At 43.2% G+C, this 13079-nt stretch overlaps 3 protein-coding genes across 8 annotated transcripts in view; 1 reads left to right on the top strand and 2 right to left on the bottom strand.

The window, feature by feature from the left end:
* The window catches only part of KLRG1 (killer cell lectin like receptor G1), a 56240-nt gene extending 55399 nt beyond the window's left edge, over positions 1–841 (bottom strand). Inside the window, exon 1 of the mRNA XM_030804410.1 lies at positions 649–841. The gene's annotated coding sequence lies outside the window, so the exon portion shown is untranslated. The remainder of the gene's footprint in view (positions 1–648) is intronic.
* Positions 842–929: 88 nt separating this feature from the next.
* Positions 930–10421, top strand: M6PR (mannose-6-phosphate receptor, cation dependent). Of its 2 annotated transcripts, none has more exons than XM_030804416.1 (7): positions 930–1396; positions 4466–4648; positions 5275–5441; positions 6959–7068; positions 7334–7464; positions 8327–8453; positions 8860–10421. In XM_030804416.1, the coding sequence occupies exons 2-7, from the start codon at positions 4467–4469 to the stop codon at positions 8980–8982; spliced, it is 840 nt and encodes a 279-aa protein (XP_030660276.1). In that variant the 5' UTR covers positions 930–1396; position 4466; the 3' UTR covers positions 8983–10421. The 2 variants fall into 2 exon arrangements, with proteins under 2 accessions (XP_030660276.1, XP_030660275.1); XM_030804415.1 differs by lacking the exon at positions 930–1396 and adding an exon at positions 1435–1749 and having other exon boundaries at positions 8860–9359.
* PHC1 (polyhomeotic homolog 1) overlaps positions 9349–13079 on the bottom strand; it is a 28039-nt gene continuing 24308 nt past the window's right edge. For 3 of the 5 annotated variants that reach the window (XM_030804411.1, XM_030804414.1, XM_030804412.1), the window contains 2 exons: positions 12725–12956; positions 10484–11484 (listed from right to left, as the gene is read on the bottom strand). In XM_030804411.1, coding sequence (XP_030660271.1) covers positions 11330–11484; positions 12725–12956 — 387 coding nt within the window. In that variant the 3' untranslated portion in view covers positions 10484–11329. Of the gene's footprint in view, positions 11485–12724; positions 12957–13079 lie in introns of all 5 variants that reach the window. The other 2 variants (XM_030804413.1, XM_012502437.2) reach the window with 2 other exon arrangements.

Here is a 13079-nt window from a genome sequence, read left to right on the forward strand (position 1 = left end):
ACTTAATAGCTGTGGGACTCACGGTGTTACTTAGCTTCTATCTACTTTAATTTACTCATCTGTAAACTTAGGATAAGATACTTCCTCATAAGGTTGGTGTGAAGACCAAGTGAATTAACTATCGTTTAAAGCACTTACAAAAGTGCCGGGCACCACCGAGATATGCATCCGTTAGCTTTTATTATTATTAGACTCAAAACACTGTAGTAGTTCTAATGAGAGGGGTAAGAATCAAAAATCCAGGCACCTGCATAGAGCCAGAGAGGCACACATAAAAGCAACGTAAGAGTGGAAGTGGAACGAAAACATGCTAAAGCCAGGTACAAGCCACAAGCGAGGGTCCACAGGAAGAAATGGTTAATTCTGAAGAGAGTGAACGCAGGACGTTACAGGAGCAATAACATTTTAACAGAGTTTAAGAACGAGCAGGACTTCAACAAGTGGCTAGTAAGACATAAGGAACCTACAAAACATCTTAGCAAAGGCGCAAAGATTACCATCGTGTTGCTCGTTTCTTCCTACTTTGCAGAAGTAACCTCTGGCGAACAGAGGTGGTTGCAGAGCATGCTTATCAAGCAAAATACCACGAGGCAGTAAGGAACGACAGAGATAACAGTAACAATAATAATTCACCCCAAGGTACTCAACTGGAAAAAGGAAATACAGAGGAGAGGTGTCGTTAAGAAAGCCAGGACGCACATCACGGCCCCGTCGCTGCACTACTCTCGTCTAGGGGTCAACAGTGGAGTCGAGACTCGAAGCTTGCACGCGGCGGAACAGCGTCCCTCTCAGGCGGCGAACGGTCTAGGGAAGCGCCCGGAGGAGACCTAGCGTGAGAACTACAACTCCCGCGGAGCCCGAGGGCGAGCTGCCTGCGTAACTTCCGCTTCCGCCGCCTGCCCCTCGCACCCTCTTCAATCGAACCCTACCCAGGAGCGGTCAGGCGCGTGACCCCGCGTGACCGGGGCGCGCGAGCCGAGAGGCCCTGGAAACGGGACTCTGGGACCCCATTGAAAGAAAGGCAACCAGAAAAGGCGAAACGACAACCTCGATAGTGATTGGAGCTGATGGAACGAGGGCAGAGCTAAAGTTCCAGAATACTGGCCAATCAGAGTTTAAGATTATCAGGGAGCCCGGGAAGGGGAAAGGGGCGAAATGGTTCTATGGTCACATGCCGCGGGGTCTGGTGGGAGGAGCGGTTGCCCAGCGGCCTCTTGGCGCTTCCTGTTTCCGGTTCCCAGAGTGGGGCACGGCGAGGCGCTGGGGGAACGCTGGCCTCTGAAACTAGCTCTGGGACCGGGGTCTGCGGCCGGCCCCTAGCTGGCCCCGTCTCCCATCCCCAGAAGGGTATTCACTGGGGATTCTGAGCTTTGGCTGCTCCAGTTTCCCACGACACGTGAGTATGAGGGGCGTGGAGGAGGAGGCGGGCTGGGGTGCGCTCACACTTAAGCGTCTATGACAGGAGCCGGAATCGCAGTCTCCCTTGACCATGGTTCTAGCTAAAGATCTGGCTGAGGAGCCCTAAGGGTAGAATGGAGGCGGAGGCGTAAGAGCGGAGAGCCACGGAGTTCCGAAAGGTGTGAGGGAGAAAGGACTTCCAAGAACAGAGAGGGGAGTTACCATATTTAGAAAGCAGGGAAAGGAAGATACCCCAAGTATGGAGTCCGTTGGAGGTGTTCGTGGATTTATTTGTAGGAAGAATTTTGGCCTGCATCACGGTGGGAGGTCAAGTGGCATCATTTGGAGAAGGTACGGCTACAAGCGCTTGGAAAGTCGGGACACTAGACAGAGCGAGAATTTCTGGCACCCTGGGAGAGGTTTGAGGGGGATACGACTGTGGTGTGGATAAGAATGGCTGATGGACGGATTATCTTGTGCTCCTGGTTGTGGGGAGCTTCCGCTCTCGGGACATAGCCGCTACTTCTCTGAGGCTCCTTCTCTCTTGAGTTCTTTCAGCATTAGGCCTTTTAGCCAATTGAGGCTGCTTTTCTAAACATGTAGGCTGCTGGAGAAAAAGGGATAAGGACTGCTACATCAGAAAGGAGCCAGCGGGTAGACAGTAGAAATTCCACTGGAAAATGGCCATGGCTGCCTTAACAGATGGGGAAGTGAGTGCTACAGAGGCCCAGTGGTGTAAGCTGCTTCCCAGTTGCTGGCTTAGTCATTGGCCACCCTAATAAGGGTAATTTTTAGCATTGCCAAATAAAATAGATCTGTCGTTAGAGAATAAGAAAATTGAAAGATTTTTCAAGATCATAAATCCTGCTCCTTATTTCCAAAGTATATAGACAAACTCTTCTACCTTGAGAATCTAATCGTAGCATATTAAAAGGGGGCTACCCAGCCCTTCGATTTCATTCTGTTCCTGATTGTTGCACCCCTGTAAGTTTTCCAGCAGTTATCTTTATGCCACGAATCGTCTAAATTGCCCCAGTGACTTCACACACATTTAATATCTGTGTAATGTACAGCAAGTAATTTAACAAGTAATTCTGTAAAGCATCAGTTTTCTCATCTTTAAAGTATGAAAAATTATACCTATTTTTCTGGGTTGTGAAGATTAATGAACATAATCTAGGGAAAACATTTAGCGCATATGCCACTGAATCAAAGAGAAGCAGTTTAAATTTAAAGACAAGCCTTAAGCAGGAAAGAAGAATACAGTATAAATTTATTATCCTAACTTTTTGAATAATAAGCAAATGAAAGTTCAACTCAGCTAATGGCTGAGGTGTTAACCTTTCATCCCTTCCTAATTTTGTGAGATTCCTTGTTCTAATTTAGGAAAAGAAATCATCAACTGTCGGTTTTTAATTAGGTCCTGAGAGACTGTAAAGGAAAATGGCAGGCTAAGTCAGTCTAGAAGAAGGAGTCACCATTTCTTTTTAGTGAGTCAGCTGGTCAAGTTGTGTGTTGAGCAGTGGGTTAACTTAGGGAAGGTCGGAGTTGGAGGTCTGAGTTCTTTATTTCACCTCCTATTCAGTGTGAGGAATCACTTCCCCTTCACTTCTTAGTAGAAAAAAAAAAAACCCACAGTTTTGGCTGCCTACTCTCATCTCCAAAAAATTATTATGCACATAGTGGAAATATACATGTAGTGGTTAAACACAGACCATGAGCTCTGGAGCCAGACTCTCTGGCTCACTCCACTAGCTATGTCTCAGTTTTCTTACTGGTAAAATAGCAACAATAATTGTATTTACTCATAAGGTTATGAGGATTAATTAGTTAATTAATATATGTTAAGTGCTTTGAACAGCACCTGGCCCAAGGCAGTAGTCTATTGTTTCCTGCTGTTGTGTGGTTTCAGTGCATTAAATGTGTTATGAGGGCCTTGGACCTCTTGCTTAGCTGTGATTATTCTATGGAAACTACCATAATATTACAGTAGTGAATTGATGTTTGGGGTACAGGAAGTCAGGTAGACAATTTCCCGGAATTTTTTGCTTTAGTGGGGTGTGGGAAATAGAAGGTCACATGTTAGGTTTTTTAGGGGAATGGGGAAAGTGCATTCAGGGTCAAGGTTGGAACTTCCATTTTCCCATCTTCAAACTCATTAGTACCCATGAAAATTCTGCCTGTCTCAAGTTTTATATTTTAAAAATGCGGTGGAATAAGTGGACCTGCATGAAAAAGAACTAGAGAACTTTAAAGAATATTCAAACGAAAGTCCAGACTTGCAGCGTTTTATTTTAAGTGAGAAAAGTTTAGAAGAGTTAAATCAGGAAATTGTCCGTGATACCCTTGGAATAAACAAGTAGCAATGGCCTGAGGGATCATTAACAGATACCAGAGTGAAGTGTTTTGCAAGGGTAAATCAGTCTGTCCTGGGTATGAAGATGGATAAGAGAAAAGAAAATGTTAGGTTTTGGTGGGGTTTTTTTTTTTGCCAAAACCACAATGAACTTTGCACCAACCTAGTAAGTTTGGGAAAGAGAGCTGTCTGTGTGTTTTCATTCCTAGAGCAGTACAAGCAGCAGGTGAATTGAATTTACTCAATTGTAAAATGGCTTGGTGATCCCCAATTTGTTGTCATTGATTTGTAGCGTAAAAGACAACTGTACTTATTGGAAGTCTAGAAACCCTTGAGATTTGTGACCTGTAGAGGCCGAAGAGGTTTCAGAAGACTACATCAAGCCATCAAACAGTAAAGAGGCAAGGATGGCTCCACCCAAGCTGTCATCATTCTTTTTTAAGTTCTTTCATTTCCCTCTTCCCAACTTTGTAGTTTGTTCTGAAAGACTCACCTATACATTAGACTAAAAGTTATATATAAATGAGTTTTCTGCTGCAGATGCTCTTGTTACAGAGATATTAAAATGTACTATGTGTTGCATATGCCAGAGAATCTTGTACTTTCTGGATAATCAAAATACCATCCATTTATTACACATTCATAACGCTTTCTCTCTTCCCCTCTCTCCTGATCCTACCTGCCCTCCCCAACACACACTCTCTCCCAAAGGATGTTCCCTTTCTACAGCTGCTGGAGGACTGGACTGCTGCTACTACTACTACTCCTGGCTGTGGCAGTGAGAGAATCCTGGCAGACAGAAGAAAAAACTTGTGACTTGGTAGGAGAAAAGGGTAAAGAGTCAGAGAAAGAGTTGGCTCTAGTGAAGAGGCTGAAACCACTGTTTAATAAAAGGTAAATGAGAAGAACCTTAAAGAGCTTGAGAAAATATTTATGTTAAAATCTTCTTACTGATTTTATTTCATAATGTGCTCTCTTTTATGATATAGAGCAAATTCTCAGCCCAGTTTTTAGTTGCCGTGTGCAGTTTTCCCATCTTTCACAGAAGTGTAGCTATTTCCAAGACTGGATCCAAGAGACCAGCTTGTAGAAATTTAAGCATTATTTGACACCTACATATAATAGGACTTTAGAAATATCAGATAAACATACTTAGGCCGACACATGTCATTATAAGTGTCAGGAACCTTCAGATATATAAATCTGAAGTTGGTCCCTAAGAAACGAGACTTTCCCATGAACATGGGCCCTTCTTCATTGGAACATGGTTACTAACAGGCATTCTAAAAATAACTAGAATATTGAGCTATCTTGGGTGGTGTGTTTTAATAATTCATCATCAGCAATAAGGATGGTCAAGGTTATGAATATCTTAAAATTAAACAAATACTCAGCCATGACCTCAGATAAGTAAATCGAGCACATTGTTTGTTTTGTTTTAATTAAGGAAAGGGATGCTGTTATTCCTGAGGCTGATAGCTAGTAACTCTCCTCTTCTTTCTTCCCACTTCCCTTTACAGCTTTGAGAGCACTGTGGGCCAGGGTTCAGACACATACATGTACATCTTCAGGGTGTGCCGGGAAGCTGGCAACCACACTTCTGGGGCAGGCCTGGTGCAAATCAACAAAAGTAATGGGAAGGAGACAGTGGTAGGGAGACTGAACGAGACTCACATCTTCAACGGAAGTAAGAAAACTCCCCTTCCTACCATTGATTGACTAATTGATCCTAAGTCAATCCCTCTGACAATCCTGTATGTCTTGGCCTTTTCTAGCGTCTTCAGCATATCATACGTGTGGTTCGGCACACCTGAGACTGTAATACACCACAGGATGCCTAATTCCACAGCTCCTCTGTAAGCCACAGCTCAGGACAATTGTGCAATAAAATTAGTGAAAAACTTATGCAAAATGAAGACTCTAGCCAGCATTTTTTTGTTTTGTTCTGAGACAGAGTCTCTCTCTGTCACCCAGCCTGGAATGCAGTGGCACAATCTCGGCTCACTGCAACCTCAGCCTCCTGGGTTCAAGCGATTCTCCAGCCCCCGCCTCCTGAGTAGCTGGGACTACAGGTGTGTGCCATCACGCCCAGCTAATTTTTGTATTTTTAGCAGAGACAGGGTTTCACAATGTTGACCACGATGGTCTCGATCTTTGACCTCGTGATCTGCCATCCTCAGCCTCCCAAGGTGCTGGGATTACAGGCATGAACCACCGTGCCCAGCCAACTCTAGCCAGAATTCTGTAGCCTAGAGTCCTTTTATTCACCCAAATACTTTTAATGAGTTTCACACTAGACTTAAAAATACCAACCACCACCACCACCACCACCGCTTTTCATCAAATTAATTAAAGTTTACCAGTTAAATTTTAAGAGCTCAAACTTTTTTTTGCAAACGACTCATTCTGCAAAACTTTACCCACTGACTTTTGTGCTATGGTGGTGATATTTCTTAAAAGTCATATTGCTGGAGAGGACCATGTGAGCACCTATGGTCCAATTCCCTCCCATACAGATGAATAACTAAGTTATACAGGGTAGCTATTTACTCCTGGTAAATAATACAATAAAAAAGTAACAAAAGGGTTTGGGGCTAGGGGTCATGTGACCAGGTTCTCCTCCTATTTCCTATTCCTGTGACTGGAAAGTCGTATCACCTTTTGACCTTGTTTTCTCATATGCAAAACTAGGAGCAGAATCTTTACCTTACTCACCTCACAATTACTGAATCAAATGGTATTTTGCAAAAGAACTGAACACAGTAAATACTAAAGAAGAGATATGCATTCCAATCTTAAATATCACTTTGAATTTATCAGGCTAAGTTGAAATCTTAGATGGGCTTACCCCTGTTGCTCAGCAATTGTATGGAACCTCTTTTTTTGCTTTTAGAAGGTATTCAGAAAATGAATCAGTGTTAAGGTATGGATCATAATTGGTTTTGCATTGTCAGTTGCCTACCTTTAATGTTAAAAATTAAGATTATTCTTAAATGAGTATCTGATTCTTGTCTTAAGGGAACACAAGTCTTTGTAAGCAAACAAGTTTAGCTTGGCATTTCTGGTATACCGAGTTCGTACTGATGAGTGTTGTTTAGTTATAACCTATTGCAATGAATTACTCAATTCCACTCCGCCATACCACCCAGATCTGCCTCTGCTTATCCCACACCCCATAGCTCCATTTTCCTTGTCCCTCCTCAGGTAATTGGATCATGCTGATCTATAAAGGGGGTGATGAATACGACAACCACTGTGGCAAGGAGCAGCGTCGTGCAGTGGTGATGATCTCCTGCAATCGACACACCCTAGCGGTGAGGCACCCTGCGTTGTATAAGCTGAGGGAGGAGACTGAAAGGACTGACCTGAGGTTGGGGAGAATATCCAGAGGGGACACGATACATTGGGATGGACATTAGAAAACTAGGAGCTCAGTTTCTCTCTGTGTCAGACATGCATCTTCCATGGAAAATAGGCTGCTGAACCAGGAAGGAGCAGATGTTTTTTGGGTTTTTTATTTTGTTGGATAGGAGTCAAAACACTTAACCACCTAAATGTGTTATGCCTTCTCATCATCAGGACAATTTTAATCCTGTGTCTGAGGAGCGTGGCAAAGTCCAAGATTGTTTCTACCTCTTTGAGATGGATAGCAGCCTGGCCTGTTCCCCAGAGAGCTCCCACCTCAGTGTGGGTTCTATCTTACTTGTCACGTGAGTATGCCTTCCTTTATCAGAACAGAACTTCCTTTTGTTTTTAAGGTCAGTAACTATATGGTGGTACATAAGCACAAATTGTATGTGTGTATGTTATACTGTAATTGATGGGGATGACTTTTTAAATCCTCTGGCTATAAAATAATTCTGCCAGGACACAGGGCTCACGCCTGTAATCCCAGCACTTTGGGAAGCCAAGGCAGGCGGATCACCTAAGGTCAGGAGTTTGAGACCAGCCTGACCAACATGATGAAACTCCGTCTCTACCAAAAATACAAAATTAGCCAGCACAGTGGCACATGCCTGTAATCCCAGCTACTTGGGAGGCTGAGGCAGTAGAATCACTTGAACCTGGGTGGTGGAGGTTGCAGTGAGCTGAGGTCGCACCATTGCACTCCAGCCTGGGCAACAAGGGCAAAATTCCATCTCAAAAAAAAAAAAAAAAATCTGACTATGCAAGTTTTTGAAAAACGAGATTTAATGTTTAGTTGCCGGTACAGATTTGCATTTGGAGGTGCTTTTTTCCCCTACTGGAGGACTAGGCAATTTTTATATTATTTCATTAGATTATGAGAACTTTTAGAGAAATGGAATCATATACTTAATGGTGATTATTCTTGGCCATAGTCAGAATCACATGCTGTCACATTTTGTCTGGGCCTTTGCTTCTCTTGGACTGACAGCACTCTAACTGGTTTTCTAAGAGTTACCAGCCCCCTTTTCCATTTAGTATCACTACTCATTTTTCCTTTTCAGGAAATGTATCTTAGGAAACAGCTGACAATAAATACAGAGGTTATCCTATCTGAGTTTTACTATTTCTCAGTTCTTAAGTATAGATGTCTTTCCTTCTCTACAGGTTTGCATCACTGGTTGCTGTTTATGTTGTTGGGGGGTTCCTATACCAGCGACTGGTGGTGGGAGCCAAAGGAATGGAGCAGTTTCCCCACTTAGCCTTCTGGCAGGACCTTGGCAATCTGGTAGCAGTAAGTAACAGGGCAGCTGGTTGAATTTGTAGCCTGCAAACAAGGTTGGGTGACCAACCATCCTGGTTTGCTCACATTCAGGGGATTCCTGGGACACAGGACATTGAGTGCTAAAACCACTAAAGTCCCAGCAAACAAGACAGTTGCCCTAGTACAAAGTAGCAAGTGGCACAGCATCCATTTCTGGCCTTGGTAAGACGTTGCTGAAAGAGCAACACTGTTGATGACCAGGTGGGCTCTTCTAAATCTGATTGAGCTTTAAAGAGGGCCTGGGTGGGAAGAAGGTGAGGCCTAATAAGCAGAAACTTTTTCTCCTGTTGCCCCAAATTGAATTTAGGCTGATTGTCAGATCTTTTAAGTTTTCTCATTATCCCTGTAGAAAACCAATTCTTTTTTCCCCCTACAGGATGGCTGTGACTTTGTCTGCCGTTCTAAACCTCGAAATGTGCCTGCAGCATATCGTGGTGTGGGGGATGACCAGCTGGGGGAGGAGTCAGAAGAAAGGGATGACCATTTATTACCAATGTAGATTGCACTTTATATGTCCAGCCTCTTCCTCAGTCCCCCAAACCAAAGCTACACAGCCAGATTTCTCAAGCAGTCTCAACTCCAGTCCCTCATCTCACCCTTACTATTGCTCTTGCTTTCCAGTTTGCTTTTGATTTGCATCTTCTCACTAGTAAAACTGCCTTCCCTTTGTTCCTTATTTTCTGTTTTTTCTCTAGAGGGGTACAGTTGTAAGTCATAGTTGATATAATAGGGCCTGTCAAAACAGAGGCTTTTGCACTGTCTCTTGACATCAGAAGGTACAATAGGCATATGGGCAAAATGGTGTGGCAGGCTCACTGGCCCTTTGTTTTTTAAACACATTTTCACAAGTTTTTGAGACACTGGATTTCTTTAATTTAAAAAAAATGCCAAGAAACATTTATACAGGTTTGATTGCTTTCATGTTATTCTGTACCCTATAGTAGTCTCCATGAGAATCTGGTATTTCTTGCTGCTTGGAACTACTTTGCAGTGATTACTTGGTTGCAGTCCAAGTACTCTCATTTAGTCTGAGCCTGGAGATATTCTAGACTTGCTTCTCCCACCTCTGGGATTAGGACAGGAAAAATGTGCAATTTCCCAATTACAGGATTATACGGTACCATCACATGATTTGTGGAAATTGGGGTGACTGTATAGCTGGGATTGGGCTAAGGATTGTGGTCTTATCTGTCCACATACAGCCAAAATGCCTATCCTGAAATCCAGTCCGTTGGAAAGGAAAATTGGAACTCCTGTGCCACAGGGGTTCCAGAAAAGGGAAGTCACTTTACCTTGTGGTGGTGGGATCCTGATGTCTCTCATCCATTTGTAGTAAAAGCTGGTAAAGCTTTTCTTACCCCTGGTTCCCTATACCAGTATTTCTAAACATATGTCGCACTTTCTCCACAGGCATGTGGTTTTGACCTTTTTTTCAATCTAGAAAGGGAACGGAAGCAGAAGTGGGACATTGAGGGCTCTGCTGTCCTCTGCGCTGGGTGTGGAATGCTGCTGCACCTGTCCCTTCTGCTGGCTCAGGGAAGTGTCTTCTTGCCCACATTTCTGTGGGGAAAGGTTTTTAATCCTCTGATGCTTCCATCTTCCTGTTTAGGCCATGTGCCCAGAAACCTGGACTGATCTTTCTTTAATAGTGAACCCCTGGGCCACTGAAGAGTAACATGGCTCCACTGGACACAAAAGAGGGATGGAATCAACAGGCAGGGGGCCTTTTATAAGCCTTAGGAAAAGAAAATGAAACTTTCATCTTTGGACTTTTCAGTACTATTGGAGTGATTTTCTTCTTTCTAAACAGGGAAAATAATGTTACAAAAGCATCTTTTTTGTTATTTGTTTGCATCCCTCTCCCACACCCTGGTGTTTTAAAATGAAGAAAAAAACCATCACTTTTTGTACAAAAACTCTTAATGATTAAAAAACAAAACATTGGCCTCGTCATTTGTGTGAAAGTGGGCAAAGACTGGAATAGAGTAAGACAACTGAAACCAATTTTCATCCTTTTACTGAGGAAAAAAATATTTAATATTTTTGTTATATAAGGAATAGTGCCTAAGGCAGGTACTTATACTCCTGACCTCAGCCCCACGCACTCTGGTTTTATAAAGCTATAGGACACAGCAGAGTTGGAACTGAAAAATAGGGTAGAAAATAACAAATTGGAGGGGAACAGTGGGATGCAGAAAGAATGACAACAGCCACATGTGCCCCAGTCAAATACGTTAAGTCCCTGCAGCATAAGAAAGATGCCAACCAAGTCTCTATACTGGCTGGGGATCCTGCCATGGATGCAGGAGAAAAAATGCAATCAATCACAAGGGAGTAAGTGACAACAAAGAGAAAACTGAGCCACAGCTACACTGGGAGGGGGAGTACCAGATTTTGCTACTTCTGTCACACAAGCTAGAAAAACCCTACCTCTCCCATTGGGCAGGCAACCTGACATTCCACCCAGTTCCTTGCCTTACCATACTATGTATTCGTCCTCTTGGAGAATTACGACCTGGGCTAAATGCTCCACTCCAGGATAAGGCTGAGCAGTCCTAGTTCTCTAGACTGCCTCTTTTATAAAGATTGGACTAAGGTAGGTGAAATGGTGAGCATTATAAAGATTTTATAAAATAAAGTAGAACCCAGAGAAAATGTCAAAGCTGCCGCCACGTAGCACCAGCAACCAATTCTTGCACTTCTCTTCCCTTTCTCAGTAATCCCCTACAGAAGGTTTACATGATTGGAACAACTCTTTCTTCCCTGCAAAGTCTCTGCTGGTACCAGGTTATAACCTGGACAGTGGGGAGTGTCTGCCTTAGGCTAGTTTGTGCAAGTGGGCCACCTTAGGTCTCCTTGAGGACATTTATCTTGGCGCAGATCTTGAGAGCAGGGCCCAGCTTGATGTTCATGGCACTCATAAGATGTTCTTCTTTAAGCAATAAAAGGGCCTGTCCATCAATCTCCTGTGAGCGAAATTCCTCTGCAATCTCTTGGCAGCCTAGAAGAAATGGTGAGAACATGTAGGTAGTGCCATATGATAGGAGGAGGGAAACTAAATGAAACTGAGGTCTAGCAGTGATTAATTCCAAAGTACTTGTCCTAAATTCAGTAGTATGAAGTCAGATGGCAAGCTTTAAAAGCAAAATGAAATTAGAAAGCAACTGGTATTAAAAAAATGGCCAGGTGCAGAGGCTCACGCCTGTAATCCCAACATTTTAGGAGACCAGGGCAGGCAGATCACTTGAGCCCAGGAGTTCAAGACCATCCTGGGCAACATGGTAAAACCTTGACTCTACAAAACACAAAAATTAGCTGGGCATGGTGGTGCATGCCTATAGTCCCAGCTACTTGGGAAGCTGAGGCATGAGGATCATTTGAGCCCAGGATGCGGAGGTTGCAGTGTGCCAAAATTCATGCCACAGCACTCCAGCCTGGGCAATAGAGTAAGACTCTGTCTCAAAAGAACAACAACAACAAAACCAAGGTCCAAGACCAAGAAAGGAAAAGCAACTAAATTGTTCAACCACAGAAACCATTCAAATAGCTTAGAGACAGGGGAAAGGGAGAGAACAAAAATAAAAGCATGTTTTCTTTTATACTGGCAAAAAGATTCTTTGTGATATTTTTGTTTAAGGGCCCAGAATTCAGACAAATAGCAAGAAGGGTAGGGTGATTTTCATTTCTAGAGAAAACGCTTTGTCAAAATTGCATACAGGCTGAGTGCAGTGGCTCACACCTATAATCCCAGCACTTTGGGAGGCCAAGGCAGAAGGATCTCTTGAGCCCAGGACTCTAAGACCAGCCTGGGCAACATAGGGAAACCCTGTCTCTGTTAAAAAAAAAAAAAAAAAAAAACTAGCAAACAAGCCCTCTTTGAAGAGTGGGGCAACCATGGCCACTTAGTTTCTAATACCCTGCTCCACTGACAAAAAAAATTTTTTCTCCATGGGAGGTATCATAGTTAATTACACAAAAATATTTTATCCAAAAATTTAGTGAGAAATGCAGCTACATCATAAAATGAGAATCAAACACTGTAAAATTGCTGACACTATAGAAGATAATATCAACCCAGAAAAAAATCAGGAAGTCCACTTGAATAAATATTAGGAGTAGAGCCTCTATATTAGCATTCAAGCTCCTACTGCTTAAAAGTCAATTACTTGCCCTCTTATCAAGGCCCCTGTGGGATGACATAAGGAAAACAACCTGGGTTCTGTTGAAGAGAGGGTCAGTACCTTGGAGAGAAGCAATAAACTCGTACACCTCCTCTACACTCCAACGGCTGGGATTACTGGACAGGAACACAGGGTTGATGCCATGTAATTCCGGTGTAGGTGGAGCTGTATTGGGATTCCCCAGGTCACGTTCTCCATGCCCAGCTCTTACTGATAAAGGCCCAGGAGATGTTGGAGAGAGTGCTTCATCATAACTGGAATTATCTGAACCCCGGCTAGAGTCTTCTTGACCCTACAGGGAAAATAGCAAACCAATGAGGTCAGTGTCAAAGGTTTATTCCTCTCTCTTTCTTCCAAAACCACCCTGGGTTGGGCGTAGAAAAACTAATTTTATCACATGTGAAATAAGCAGCAC

This window comes from Nomascus leucogenys, chromosome 23 (assembly GCF_006542625.1).
Source record: "Nomascus leucogenys isolate Asia chromosome 23, Asia_NLE_v1, whole genome shotgun sequence".
NCBI classification, from domain to species: Eukaryota; Metazoa; Chordata; class Mammalia; order Primates; family Hylobatidae; genus Nomascus; species Nomascus leucogenys.

Excerpts from the sequence above, each read along its gene's own strand:
- M6PR (XM_030804415.1), top strand. The coding sequence starts at position 1,658 with ATGGAGTCCGTTGGAGGTGTTCGTGGATTTATTTGTAGGAAGAATTTT. Across the intron at positions 7,069-7,333 it reads GCAATCGACACACCCTAGCG|GACAATTTTAATCCTGTGTC; the intron begins GTGAGGCACCCT and ends TCTCATCATCAG. Across the intron at positions 7,465-8,326 it reads GGTTCTATCTTACTTGTCAC|GTTTGCATCACTGGTTGCTG; the intron begins GTGAGTATGCCT and ends CCTTCTCTACAG.